Source organism: Pezoporus flaviventris, unplaced genomic scaffold, assembly GCF_033815535.1.
Source record: "Pezoporus flaviventris isolate CSIRO_AGI_PZ_B2104156 unplaced genomic scaffold, CSIRO_AGI_Pfla_v1 ptg000006l, whole genome shotgun sequence".
In the NCBI taxonomy this organism is placed as follows: domain Eukaryota; kingdom Metazoa; phylum Chordata; class Aves; order Psittaciformes; family Psittacidae; genus Pezoporus; species Pezoporus flaviventris.
In genome coordinates, this window is record NW_026892554.1 from 360,716 (window position 1) to 374,042 (window position 13,327).

Genomic DNA, 13,327 nt, shown 5'->3' on the forward strand with positions numbered 1-13,327 from the left:
TGCAAAGGGCTTTTGCTTTTGGACTGTTTAATCTATCCCCAGTGTTTCCTGTCAGCAAAGGGCTTGTGGTGTTTCACTATTTCAGCATTAACTGGCAGAAATACTGCCAGGGTTTTTTTTATGAAGTGCCGAATTGGTCTCAGAGCTGTGTTTGACCTTTGATTGCTTGTGTTTGTCTCATTAGGTCACCCAGATTCTCAGTGACACTGATTCAGGTATCAAGGCCTCCCTTACTGTGTCGTGCTTGGGAGAAGGAGACTGGAGCAACCTTGGACATCCTCGATTTCAGGAAATCATTAATCTGAAACTGAATCCTGATCCAGTTCTGCCAGAAATGGATGGGGTGTCTGAGTTTGCAGAATATGTCTCTGAGACAGTTGACGTGCCGTCTCCGTTTGATCTCCTGGAGCCACCCACCTCAGGGGGCTTTCTGAAGCTTTCTAAACCCTGCTGCTACATCTTCCCTGGGGGAAGAGGTGATTCTGCTCTCTTTGCTGTCAATGGGTTTAACATCCTTGTGGATGGTGGCTCTGACAGAAAATCCTGCTTCTGGAAGCTGGTAAGGCACCTGGATAGGATCGACTCTATCCTGCTCACCCACATCGGTGCTGACAACCTACCTGGCATCAATGGGCTGCTGCAGAGGAAAGTTGCTGAGCAAGAGGAGGAGCAATCCCAGGGCTCTACCAATTACAGTGACTGGATGAAGAACCTCATTTCTCCTGAGCTAGGGGTGGTTTTTTTTAACGTTCCTGAAAAACTGAAGATGCCTGAATCATCCATGAAAGTAAAGAGGAGCATCGAAGAAGCTTGTCTGACACTGCAGTATCTCAGCAGACTAGGCATTAAAGCAGAGCCTCTGTACAGGGTGGTGAGCAGTACCATTGAACCTATCACACTTTTCCATAAAATGGGAGTGGGTAAGCTGGACATGTATATACTGAATCCTGTCAAGGACAGTAAAGAAATGCAGTTTCTAATGCAGAAATGGGCTGGTAATAGTAAAGCAAAGACTGGCGTAATTCTAGCAAGTGGGAAAGAAGGTGAAATTTCTGTTCCCTATCTCACATCCATCACAGCCCTGGTAGTGTGGCTTCCAGCCAGCCCAACAGAGAAAATTGTAAGGGTTTTGTTTCCTGGAAATGCTCCTCAAAATAAGATACTGGAAGGTCTTGAGAAACTCAAGCACCTGGATTTTCTGAGGTACCCAGTGGCTACTCAGAAGGATATCACTTCTGGAATACCTCCACCTGTGCTGAAGCAGTCCAAAATTAAACAAAGAACTGACAGTAAAGAGAGTCTTAAGTCTTCCCCCAAGCCATCTGTGACAAAGCAAGCTAAGAAAGAAGAGGCAGTGGAGGAGGGGATTAAGGAGGTAAAACCGGAAGTCATAAAGGATGCTAAAATTGAGAAAAAGGTTAAAGAACACTCAGAGAAAATTCTGGAGAAACCTGTTAAACATGAAAAGATAAAGACAGAGACAAGTGATGCTCTGAAGGCTGAGAAAAGAAAACTGGCAAAAGACAAGGTTGGAAAAAAGCATCTCAAGGAGAAAGTATCCAAACTGGAGGAGAAGAAAGACAAAGAAAAGAAGGAGATTAAGAAAGAGAAAAAGGACTTAAAAAAAGATGATGGAAAGAAAGAGGAAAAAAAAGAGTCCAAGAAAGAGGATAAAAAGAAAGAAACAAAACCAGAGCCCAAAAAAAATTCTAAACCAGACTTAAAACCATTTACCCCAGAAGTGAGAAAAACATTATACAAGGCAAAAGTTCCAGGCAGACTCAAAACTGAGAAGATCAAGGTCAAACCTGAAAAGGAAATACCTGCTGACCTGAAGATGTCACCAATGGAGAAGGCACCCGTGCAGGTGGAGCCAGAAGAGGCTTCCATAGCTGAACAGAGGTTAGTCCTATCTTCACCAGAAGATCTTACAAAGGACTTTGAGGAAATGAAGCATGAGGAGAAAGAGGCCTTGCAGGTGACACAAGAAGTGTCTGATATTGAGGTTAGTGATCAGATCATGAGAATACCTGAAACTGAGATGAAAGACTCTGCTGACGTGATTGCTCAGAGCTGCCTTGAAGTGGATCTGCTTTTGAAAACAAACATTTCTGATCGGGTAATGACTACTGCTGATATGGAAAAAGCATCGCCAGCAGAGGAAAAGACAGTCCCTCAGCTAGAACCGAGAGCAGGACTTGCCGAAAAAATAGAGGATGAAAGAAGAACAATAGATGAAAATCGTGACGTGAAACACCACGAGACGCAGGCTGAGCAGGACAAGGAAGTTCAGCTGTTGACAGACAAAGAACAGGTACCATCACAGGTAGACCTCTTAGCAAAGGGTGTTCGATCATCGGTGCTCAGAGAGGAAGAAATGGAGGAAGAGGAGAAAATCCCTTTGGACAGAAAACAGAGGGAAACAGAAACAAAGACTTGTGAGGGGACAGAGGCACGGGAAGAAGGTGAGAAGGAAAAGAGAGAAGATGTGATAGAAAAGGCAGAACTGGAAGAAAAGGAAGAACACCCTGTGAAGGTAGAGGAGAAGGAAAAGAACAGAAACTTCTATGAGCTGAATCAGGATGAGAGGGAGGATAAAATATTTACCACTACAGAAAAGGAAAAAGAGTTTAGTGACATGGGTGAGAAAACCAAGTTACTTGGAAAGGACATAAGAAAGGAAGAGTCATATCTGAGCAGTCTGCCAGTCACACCAGGGGCAACAGCAGAACATGTGTCATATATCCAAGATGAAACAATCCCAGGATACTCAGAAACAGAGCAGACCATTTCTGATGAAGAAATACACGATGAACAGGAAGAGAGGATCCCACACTTGAAGTATGATGTCAATGCCTATGACATTTCTGTTCCTGACCACCCAGGCTCTTTTGAAGTAATACATGGAATACAGGCCATGCCTACTGCTGACCTTCCAGCCAAGGGCTATGTTGGCCAGGAGTCTGAAATCCTGGCATATCCTACAAACATTGTGGCAGCACCTCTAGCTGAGGAGGAACATATATCCTCTGCTACCTCCATTACAGAATGTGATAAGCTTTCATCTTTTGCAACCTCAGTAGCAGAAGACCAATCTGTTGCATCTATAACAGCACCACAGACAGAAGAGACTGGGAAAAGCTCCTTACTTTTAGACACGGTAAACAGCATGCCCTCCTCTCGGACTGAAGCAACCCAAGGTCTCGACTATGTTCCCTCTGCTGGCACAATCTCTCCTACATCATCCTTGGAGGAAGACAAATATTTTAAATCTCCACCCCCGGAAGATTTCCAAGCATTAGCAGAAGGAGAGAGAAAACTGGAAGCTCAAAAAAAGGATCTTCACGAAGAGGCAGAAGATGAAGAGGAAGAAGAAGATGGGACCCCAAATATTGAAATGCCTGAGAAACTCAGGGGGCATTACAGTGCCCCCATGTTTGCTCACCAAGGATGTCCTGATAATGTGTTAATCGATGCTCCCATGCAAGTGATGCAGACTTCTGGTCTGCCACTATCCTCTGAAGAAACACCATTTTCCCAGGTTGATGCTGCAGAGGCTGAAGAGCGATGCATGAGTCCTGATGACAGTACAGTCAAAATGGCCTCTCCCACCACTTCTGGCCCCACCAGTGCAGGACACACACCTTTCTACCAGTCACCAGTGGAGGAAAAACTAGAAACAGTAGATTCAGATCTATTTGAAAAACAAAGAGATGATGCCGCTGCCAAGAAATTGGAAGGTCAAACTTCTGTTGTGGTGAAGGGAACCAAGGGTGAAACTCTCAGAGAAGACGAGGTATCTGCAGCAAAATACAGGCATGAAAAAGAAGTGCCTGGACCTGTACAGCACAAGCTGGACCTGGGCAGTGACGTTCCAGTGTCTCCTGGAGAGGAGGTGCAGGAAGACCCCCTGGGGAAGGAAGAACTGCCCTGGCTCTCCTACCATAAGCAGGACACAGTGGTGATAGGGGAGAAGGAGGAGCGTCCCGTGTGGCTCCACCCCAGCACAGATACATTTCTGGAGCCAGAAAAAGAGCAAGGAACTAAATCCATGACAGAAAGTTTAATGGGATTTTCAAAGCCCTTGTCCTTTGAGCCATTCTCTACCACAGAAGCATCTCCAGGAGGTGTGGATCCTCCACAGTTCACAAGCCAAAGCAAATCTGAGAGTGACAAATCTTCACAGGTTTCACCAGATGACACCAGATCACTTTCTTTTGCAGAAGAAAGTATTGGTAAAGAAAAGTCCTCAGATATTTCTGTTAAGGGAGTGAGTGCAGAAGGAAAAGTGCTGTATTCCACAGGAGACACCTCAGAAGACAAATCTTCTCATGTTTCCATTAAAGACATTTCTCCAGAAGAGACTAAATCTGTTTCTCTCACTGAGAGCCCCAGCAAGGAAATCTCTTCAGACATTTTTGTTCAAGGAATTTCTTCAGAAGACCTCAAATCTCTCCGTTTCACAGAAGAAAAAGCCATGTCTGACTTTACTGCTAAATTGCATTCAGAAGCTATGAAATCCCTGGATTTCACAGAGCAGAGCCCAGCTACGTATGAAAAATCGATGAAAATTTTTGCCAAAGAACTCACAGAAGAAGTGTCAAAATCTTCTCCTTGTCCAGAAAGTAGCTCAGTTAAAGGCACATCCCTCAGAGATAGTTCAACTGAAGATATGTCTCCAGATGACAGCAGTTTATTTTCTGCATCAGAAAAGGGTCCATTTAGGGGAAGAACTGCCGGCTTGGACTCTCAGGAAGTATCTCCAGATGAAAAGGGCTTACACTTCACAGAATGTAGCCCAACTGAGGATAAAACATCTTCACACATTTCTGCTGAAGGTGTAAAACCTTGCAGGTTCAACGAAGCTCAAGAAGAAAGATCTCTGGAAATGGAAGACTTTTACATGAAAGATTTAAGCTGTGAGAAGAAAGTGTGGTTCCCAGAAGAGGTAAAGGAGAAACCGGTTCAGGGAAGGAGGCAGAGATACGATAAAGAGAGAGAGAGCACATTTTTGGACGAGGTACCAGCATATGAAGCAAAATCGTCTCCTAAAATGCGAGAGGAGGAGATCCTGTCTCCCAAAGTGCCTGCCAGTCACACCTGGGGGGGAGCAGAAAGGGAAATATGGGACTCTGCATATGGGTATCTTCAGGAAGGAAGAGATGCTGGAGGAGGAGGGCAGTTACCCAAGGAAGAGGATGAGAATCTCTGCCATGCTGAAGACAAACCTGTGCTACAGCAAGCAGAAACAGCATGTTTAAAGGTAGAATCATGTGATTACAAAGAAGACACACAGAAGAGTGCCAAACCTGCATCAGAGACAAAGAAAGAGGAAACAGTTCCTCCTGACATCACACTCCCAGAAAGAACACAAATGGAAAGCTCTCCTCTGTCTTCTCGATACGTCTTTGGTGAGGAAAATCAGGCCAAAGCATTAGCTGGAAGCAAACAAAGACAAGAATTGTTCTTGACATCTAAACAAGATTACTCCTACTTAGATGATGATGAGAAAGCTGCCCTAGATATCTACGCAAAGTCACTAGACCAAGCACTGACAGCATCTCCTCTGTCTGCAATAGCTACCGCTCAGGAAAAGGAGATTGACACACCACCAGAAACAGAGAGGCCTTACCAGTTAGATCAGTACAAGCCACTTCTACAGGAGGAAGTGCCACTGAAGAAGAAATCAATGAAATCAGACATCAGTGGTTTGTATCAGGAAATAGACAGTAAATACAAGTCAGATAGAAAGCAAGAGGATGACTGTAAATCCACTAAAGGTCTCTATGACTCTACAGGAAGAAAAGAGCAGATGGCGGCAGCATCTACTCTGCTGCAATCTACAAGACCAGCAGAATATGAACATACAGCAGCATCCCCAGAAGGAAGTGCTTCAGGTTCAGGGCAGCTTGCACACTCCCCCTTAGGGCAAGGCCCTTGTCAGAAAAGCAGTGCTGCCATGGGCCATGCTGAGGCTGCAGGTTCTGCCAGCAGAGTGGCATATCCTCCAGAGACCCTTTCCATGAGCTCTCCTGAGCCTTATTCCTATGAGGAAGGGGTCTGCAGACCCAGAGGTGATGACAGTTTTACAGGACAAGAGCAAGAAGAAAGAGAACCAACTCCCTACCCTGATGAAAGAAGTTTCAAGTATGCTGACATCTATGAGAAGATGATTGTGTCTGGAGTTGGATCCTCTCCCTTCAGACCCAAGGGTGCAGACAGCCCAGCTCATGCTGACAAGATGCCAGCAACAGCACTGGTTTCTCAAAAAGGTCAAAGCTTTTATGTCTCTGCAAAGGAAGAAGAGTCCTGCCTTTATACCTCTGCTGAGAAGGAGTTGTCATCTCCAGCATCCCCTAAAGATAAAGCAGAGTCAGCCTTTGACTATGCAGACATGCATGAAAGATACTTGCCCTTGTCTGAAAGAGATAAGCCTAGGATACCTGCAGGACAGGAAAAATTGAAGGTGTCTTCTGCTTCTCCAGAAGAATTGGACTCTGAACTGCACCCATCATCTGCAAGCACAGCATTTGCCTCTCTCACAGACATGACTGATACATTTTATCAACAGAAATCAGTTGCTTACATTGACGCTGCCTCTCCGGATGAGAACATCCTTTTGTCCAGCCAGGAGCAGGTATCTCTGTTCCTGAAATCTGAAAGCTCAAACCCCAAAGGCACGTACTGTGAGAAAGCAGGTCGAGGGGAAGAAAGCACGAGTGACTCAGAGTTAGAAAAAGGTGCTAAGGAAAAATCTGAGAAGGAGTCTAAACTGCACAGCCCTGCTGAAGGTACAGGCACAGTCTATGCACACATCTCAGCCATGGACAAGTTTCATGTACCAGAACCCCTTCTGCAAAGCACGCGTCAGGAGTCCATTTCACCCAGTTCTACTGCCTCGTCACCCTCTGATCCAGCGTGGAAAGAGGAATATGGAGGTAGGAAAACTGCATCAGCCACTGTTGTGGGGACACGCATTGCTGGTTACAGGGACCTGCCAGACGTGGGCAGAGATCAGCAGACCTTAGAAGTGTGCCAGCTAAGACAAGATTCTTCACAAAAGGGAGAAGATGCCGAACATTCCCCAGAAGAATCACGTTTCTGTGTAACAGATTATCCAAGCGCAGCAGCAGCCTCAGAGAGCCAGGACCAAGCCATAGACTTGAAATGTGCTTCTGGAAAACAGGAGGAGGCATTCAGAAAGAGCCCAACAGCAGAGGGCACAGTGATGCACAGCCGGTCGGGATTCCAATGCTCCCTGCTAGGAAAGAGGGAAACATCCAGTATGCTCAGACATGAGCAAACCTCGGCAAGTCATTCTGGGGATATCTCTCTTCCTTTAAAGGCTGCTCGTGCTTTGCTGTCAGACCAGGAGAAGAAAGATGAGTACTTGGAGGTTCCTGAGAAAATCGGCAGCCTTGACTCATCTTTTGCTAAATTCTCACCACTGAGTCCCTATGAAGAAGATAAGTTGTTCTCCAAAGCTGTGGAAAGGGAGGCTGTGCCCCAGCATCAGCTGAAAGATGAATCTTCCAGCCTGTCAGAGGAACCTTCATCTGAAGCTACCACTCCTGTGATACCGACTAAAGCAGAAAGCTTCTACTCCCATATGCTTTCCACATACACAGGTGCAGGAGAGGAACCAGGTACCAGGAGTCGTTGGGATGTGTCTCCACAGATTCCAGATAGTGCTGTGAAAACACACACAGCTGAAACCAAAGACTTTGTGTTTGCTAAAGAACATGGTTCTCCATTCACCAGTGGCATGGGTGACAGCATTTCATCAAGCAGAAAGGAATGGCAGAGCTCAGACCCCACACCATTCTCTGCAGAGAAACAACGGCAACCCTGTGTAAGCAGCCCAGAGCAGAAGACACCATTTGCAGAACACTCGATGACACTGACATCTCTCCCTGATGTCCTGACATCATTTCCTCATCATCAGCACAAAGATGAAACCACAGCCAAAGATGAAACCACAGCCAATGGTCCAACAGAGGTGAGCACCAGTCTGCAGGCTTTCCAAAGTACATACCATGCAGCACAAGCAAAAGATGAAAAGCCATGTGCCGATTCTGACAGCAGTTTTTCTCCATGTGCGGGCAAAGCGGACACAGAGAGGCAGAGCCGTCCTTCCTCTCTGATGTCCCCTGCACACAGTTTCCAGCCCTTTTTCCCGGATGCACAGAGGGGTGGAAAAACAGAGGACCATGGAGATGCTTCCCATGAGATGGAGCCATGTTTAAGAGGCAGTTCAGGTTGTGGACAGAAATTCTCCTCATGTGAATACAAGCACAGGAAAGGAGAACTCTCTCCCTCATTCATCAACCCGAGCCCTCATGAGCTCTCTGAGGATAGTGACCTCTCACAAGAGGATGGTCATCCTTCAGTGCAAGGAAGACCACCCCACACTGGTAGTAGCCCCATGCAAAGTGCCACAGTGGAGGAAACTCCTCCAACATCAGTGAGTGATTCTGGAACCTCTCAGTCAGACTCGGATGTCCCACCTGAGACAGAAGAATGTCCATCCATCACAGCAGATGCCAACATGGACTCGGACGAAGATGCCGATTTCCTCCCAGTGGACAAAGCTGTTGGGAATGCTCATCACACCAGCTCTAGGTCCAGTCATGATCCTCAGCCCCTTCCAATGGTAGATCCCCATCCCCACCCTCCTCACCCTGACGTCTGCATGGTAGACCCTGATATGTTGGTAAATGAGCAAAGCATGAGCAGAACTGATAAAATCTCCAAGAAAGACATGAAAGAGAAGAACAAAGGTGTGAGGAAGCCTTTGAGCAAGCCCAAGTCTTCCTCACCTGCCCGTAAAATAGACGTGAAAGGGAAACGATCCCCCACTCCTGTGAAACAGCCATCGGACAAATCTCCAAAGTCTGTCACTGCCAAGAAAGAAAGAGATGGTGGAGAGAAGCCCAAACCACGCGGTGGAATGGTGCAGCCAGAGGATGAGTTATCCCGGAGCAGCCACAGCAACCCCGGCAAGAGCCTTGTTAATGGCATCAAAACAAACCCTGGTAAGAAATTCTTCCTTAAGCATGCATGTCCATAGAATCGGAGAATCCCAGCCTGGTTTGGGTGTGAAGGGACCTCAAAGCCCATCCAGCTCCAACCCCTGCCACGGGCAGGGACACCTTCCATTAGAGCAGCTTGCTCCAAGCCCCTGTGTCCAACCTGGCCTTGAGCACTGCCAGGGATGGGGCAGCCACAGCTTCTCTGGGCACCCTAAAGAATGGAGAAAACTGTAAACCAGCTGATGTCTGTGGTCTTAGTAGCTGCCCATTGTAGACACTGCAGCAAAGAGAGGGTGTAATAGAAGTGGGGGAAGTTTGCAGAGGCACTACAGGAAACTCCTCTCGCATGAGAACAGCTGAAGGGAAAGACACAAAGAGAGCCCTTGTGTGTGTGTGTTGCAAATACAGCCCAGGAGGGGCAAACTGGTGTCACTGACAGATGGTGTCACTGGCAGCAGCGGCGGTGGACAAGCCACATGGTTGATGAAGGGGCTGCTCATTGTAGTGGGGAGTGAAAGTAGCGGCCAGAGCAGTGGGGTGGTCACAGTGCTAGGCCCAGGAGGGCTCTGCAAAGGAATGTGGACTGAACTGACAGCTGAGAGGGGTGATGCTCATGATCAACTGACAAGCACATAGGGTGCAGTCAAGAGAGAGCCTGCAGCAGGGTATTAACAGAGCGCCTATGCAGAGCAGTCATATCTTGGAGATGCTGCGCAGAACTGGCAAGATGCGGTGCCTGGATATGTGAGTCTGAAGGGAGGGTTGAGACAAAGTTATAGGATGTAGAGGTTGTGCATGGAGCAGTGCTGTGAGTTGCCCAAAACAAACTTGGGGTGAGGAGTCAGCAACCGTAAGACTGGCTGGGAAAGGAAGGGATTCTTTGTGTAGCAGCCAGGCAGCACAATGAGGTGTCCATCCTAGCAGTTAGTGGCTTTTTGCTCACAGAAGAGACTACCCAGAAATCATAGTATAGGGAAGGAAAAAGAGGACAGAGGCCTCTGTGATTCCACAGAGAGCAGGAGGGAGGGGAGGGACAGTCCTTCTATGGGTTGTGTGTGTGTATGTATACGCATATATTGCTGAGTATAACAGCTCTTGTTTGACCATCCCTCATCTCATAAATGTAAGCAGCAGCAAATGAAGAAAAGAGGTACAAAAGGTTGATAGGAAAGAGCAATAGAGTCCTTGGAATGGCAGCAATTCACAGGGATGGCAGAAAGCCGTTGTGGAGCGTCCAGAAGGCTACTGTAATACCTTAGGATAGCATATAAAGGCCATCAGAATGGATTTCTTTAGCAAAAAAACCCAACAAAATTCAGTACCAAATATTGATTGGAACAACAACTCTGCAAAAGCTAATAATGGAGATTTTTGTTTCCCTTCTTCAGGAAAAGTTTCTGAGCCTAAAGACTTCCAGTCCCTCCCCACAGAACAGCAGAACTCCCTTTCCCTTCCAGGAGCTGTGACAGCAGTGGTCCAGAAATACATCCAGGTCACCTCCGAGCAGCAGATGAATGGATAAATCTTACCTTTGTTGCTGCAGCTGCTGGTGAAATGCAGCTTTCTGGAATTCAAGTCCTTCAGTGTTAATTTGAGAGCTTCTCCTTTCCAGAAGGGTTTTGATAGCCTCTCTTTTCTTTTTTTTCTTTTTTTTTTTTTTTCCCAAAGCTTCCAATAGTCCGAAGAGCAGTTTGCCTGTGCCCATGGGTCCACCTGTCTATGTGGACTTGGCATACATCCCCAACCATTGCAGTGGAAAGAACACAGATCCAGAGTTCTTCAAGCGGGTTCGAGCATCATATTATGTTGTGAGTGGGAATGATGCAGCCAATGGAGAACCGAGCCGTGCAGTGTTGGATGCCCTCCTGGAGGGGAAGTCTCAGTGGGGTGAGAACCTGCAGGTAGGTCACGGGAATGCCAAGGAGTGTGTGTGATGCTACTTGTGTCACAAGTGCTGGGGAGGAGTTGTGTGTCACAGAGATACTTAGAGGGAGAACATGAGGACATACTGAGAGGAAGCAAATTGTATTGGGGAAGTATTGCTCTGCAATCTTAGAAGAGTAACTGTTTGTACCCATGATGAGGACAGCCCCAAAGTGGTGTGAGTGGAAGCAGGTAGGTCCTCCTTTCCTTCTGAGGGGAGGAAGCATTTAGAGATCATACACTCCTCCTTGTCTTCCTCAAGGCAGAACAAGCACCAACAAGTCTGTATGTTCATCACAGCATCCCACACACAATGGCATTTGTTGCTCACTGGTGATCTTTCTGATAGCAACTTTTTTATTAGTGCTTTCAAACCAGAGTGTTCTTACCCATAGTTCCTGCTCAGTTCAGTTTGCAGGATATTCTGGGTAGGCACTCCTTCTGAAGCCAGGTACAAGAAAGTGTGTATGTTCTTTCAGATCAAGCAGCCTCAGATTTCAAGGTCCCAAAGCTGTACGTTGGGTCAGTAGGCACATAAAGCCTACTGTCAGGCCGTTAACAGTGGCACTTTCAGAATTGTTCATTTTCACACTGATGGGTCTTTCTAAGGCTGTTTCAGGAGCTCCACAGGGTGATGCTTTCCCCTGCACTGCAGCTGTTTTCATCATTAAGATCTTAGTCCTACAACTTTGCAGCCATTGTGCTGGTAGTGCATAAAATAAAGCACCAGCTCTGCCTTAGAGAGCCTGACCTCTGAAAGACATTAAATAGAACAAGAAGTACCAAGGGTACAGTGCTCCAAAATGAACGGGAAATTTTAGCCTCAGCTCCTGTGGGCATTGTTTGTCACTGCAGGTGTTCTCAGACAATCATTTCTGCTGCTTTCTTTTCCCAGGTGACATTGATCCCAACACATGATACTGAAGTCACACGAGAATGGTACCAGCAGACCCATGAGAAACAGCAGGAGCTAAACATCATGGTACTGGCAAGCAGCAGCACTGTTGTGATGCAGGATGAATCTTTTCCAGCCTGTAAGATCGAATTCTAAATCTTCCACGCTTTGCATTCATCCATTGACTCTCCAATCACCGATGCAACATCAGAGACACCATCTAATCACGGTCCAGTTCTTCTCTGGTTTAGTCCTCTACATGGTTCCCATTTGTCAGGCAATCGGGTATCCATCTAGCTCAGCACTGGATGCCATGAGAAAGAAGTGTAGGGCTCTAATATTCTGGACTGAGCTGAGAATTCGTGCAAGAGCAGTTGCAGGCCAGGGGCACTTTCATTTTCCCTGCTTTATTCGGCTGCCTGTACCGTTTCTGTAGACTATTTTGGCTGCCTTGCTGCTGTGAGAGCTTGTTCTACTCTCTTCCTGGCTGCCTTGCCATTTAACTTGTAGCACCACAAACCTCATCTTTCTGGTGAGGGCTGAAGTGCTGCTGCTGCATGTAGACAGTGCATGGGGGGTAGGGGGACAGAGAAGAAAACTAATCTGCAAAGAAAATGCACCTAGGAAATGAGGGAAGGCAAAACCCTCCAACTGTAAGGTGACAGTGAAGGTCATTCTTCCATCTCCCATCTTGAACATACAGATGGTGTTCTGACCAAGGGTCCTGTACTCCAGCTGGGCAGGACCCCTGCTTGCCAGCTCTCTCTGCAGGTTTCTGTCCCAAGTGTTTGGTTGTAGCATCCTGCTTCACCTGCTGGCTATGATCAAGGAACTGGGATGAAGGACAGTTTTGGGGATGTAGGTGGGAGGGGAGGGTTCTACCTGTTCTTTGCTATAAAGAGCACATTCCTAACCTGCTAACTTGAGCTTTGCACTCAGAGTGGCCGACTTACTCCTGCACATCAGCAGCGTGGCAGTAGGAGGCACAGAGGGGCTGCTGCCTGAGGAGTCACACAAGGAGAGTATCCAAACGCACAACTACAGCCCCCTCTAAAGTTGAAGGGCTGAAACAACCCCGGCCACTGTTTGCCTAAGATGTACGAGCAACCTCCCTGTCCTTGTAAACCAAAGGCTTTCTTGAGGATTGTGGTGAGGCAGCTGAGGAACCCACCTGATAGAGGCTCCTGTCTGGCCGGTGTAGCTGGCATGTGACAGCTCTGCAGCAGCAGCAGGTCCCTTGCTGCCTGTTTGCCACTGGCCCGAGCTCTTAGCTGTGTTCAAGCTTTGTGTTGTCCCCCAGGTGTCCAGGATGCAGGGAACAGAATCTGCGGTGTAAGGAAAGAGAACCCCTTCCAAAACCACCTGGGGAGAGTAGTTTAGCAAGCGTAGCTGCTCTCAGGCCCTCCACAGCAGAGGCAGGGACAAGAAGAGTCCTGTCGCCAGCACAGTGGAGGTGCTGTCGCAGCACTGTGCGCAC

General features: G+C 47.2%; 1 protein-coding gene across 2 annotated transcripts in view; it reads left to right on the forward strand.

Annotated features, from left to right (window-relative positions):
* The window catches only part of MAP1A (microtubule associated protein 1A), a 49,105-nt gene extending 37,090 nt beyond the window's left edge, over positions 1–12,015 (forward strand). For both annotated transcript variants that reach the window (XM_061446432.1, XM_061446433.1), the window contains 3 exons: positions 185–9,035; positions 10,701–10,933; positions 11,851–12,015. In XM_061446432.1, the coding sequence (XP_061302416.1) occupies positions 185–9,035; positions 10,701–10,933; positions 11,851–12,006 (9,240 nt within the window). In that variant the 3' untranslated portion in view covers positions 12,007–12,015. The remainder of the gene's footprint in view (positions 1–184; positions 9,036–10,700; positions 10,934–11,850) is intronic.
* The last annotated feature ends 1,312 nt before the right edge of the window (positions 12,016–13,327 follow it).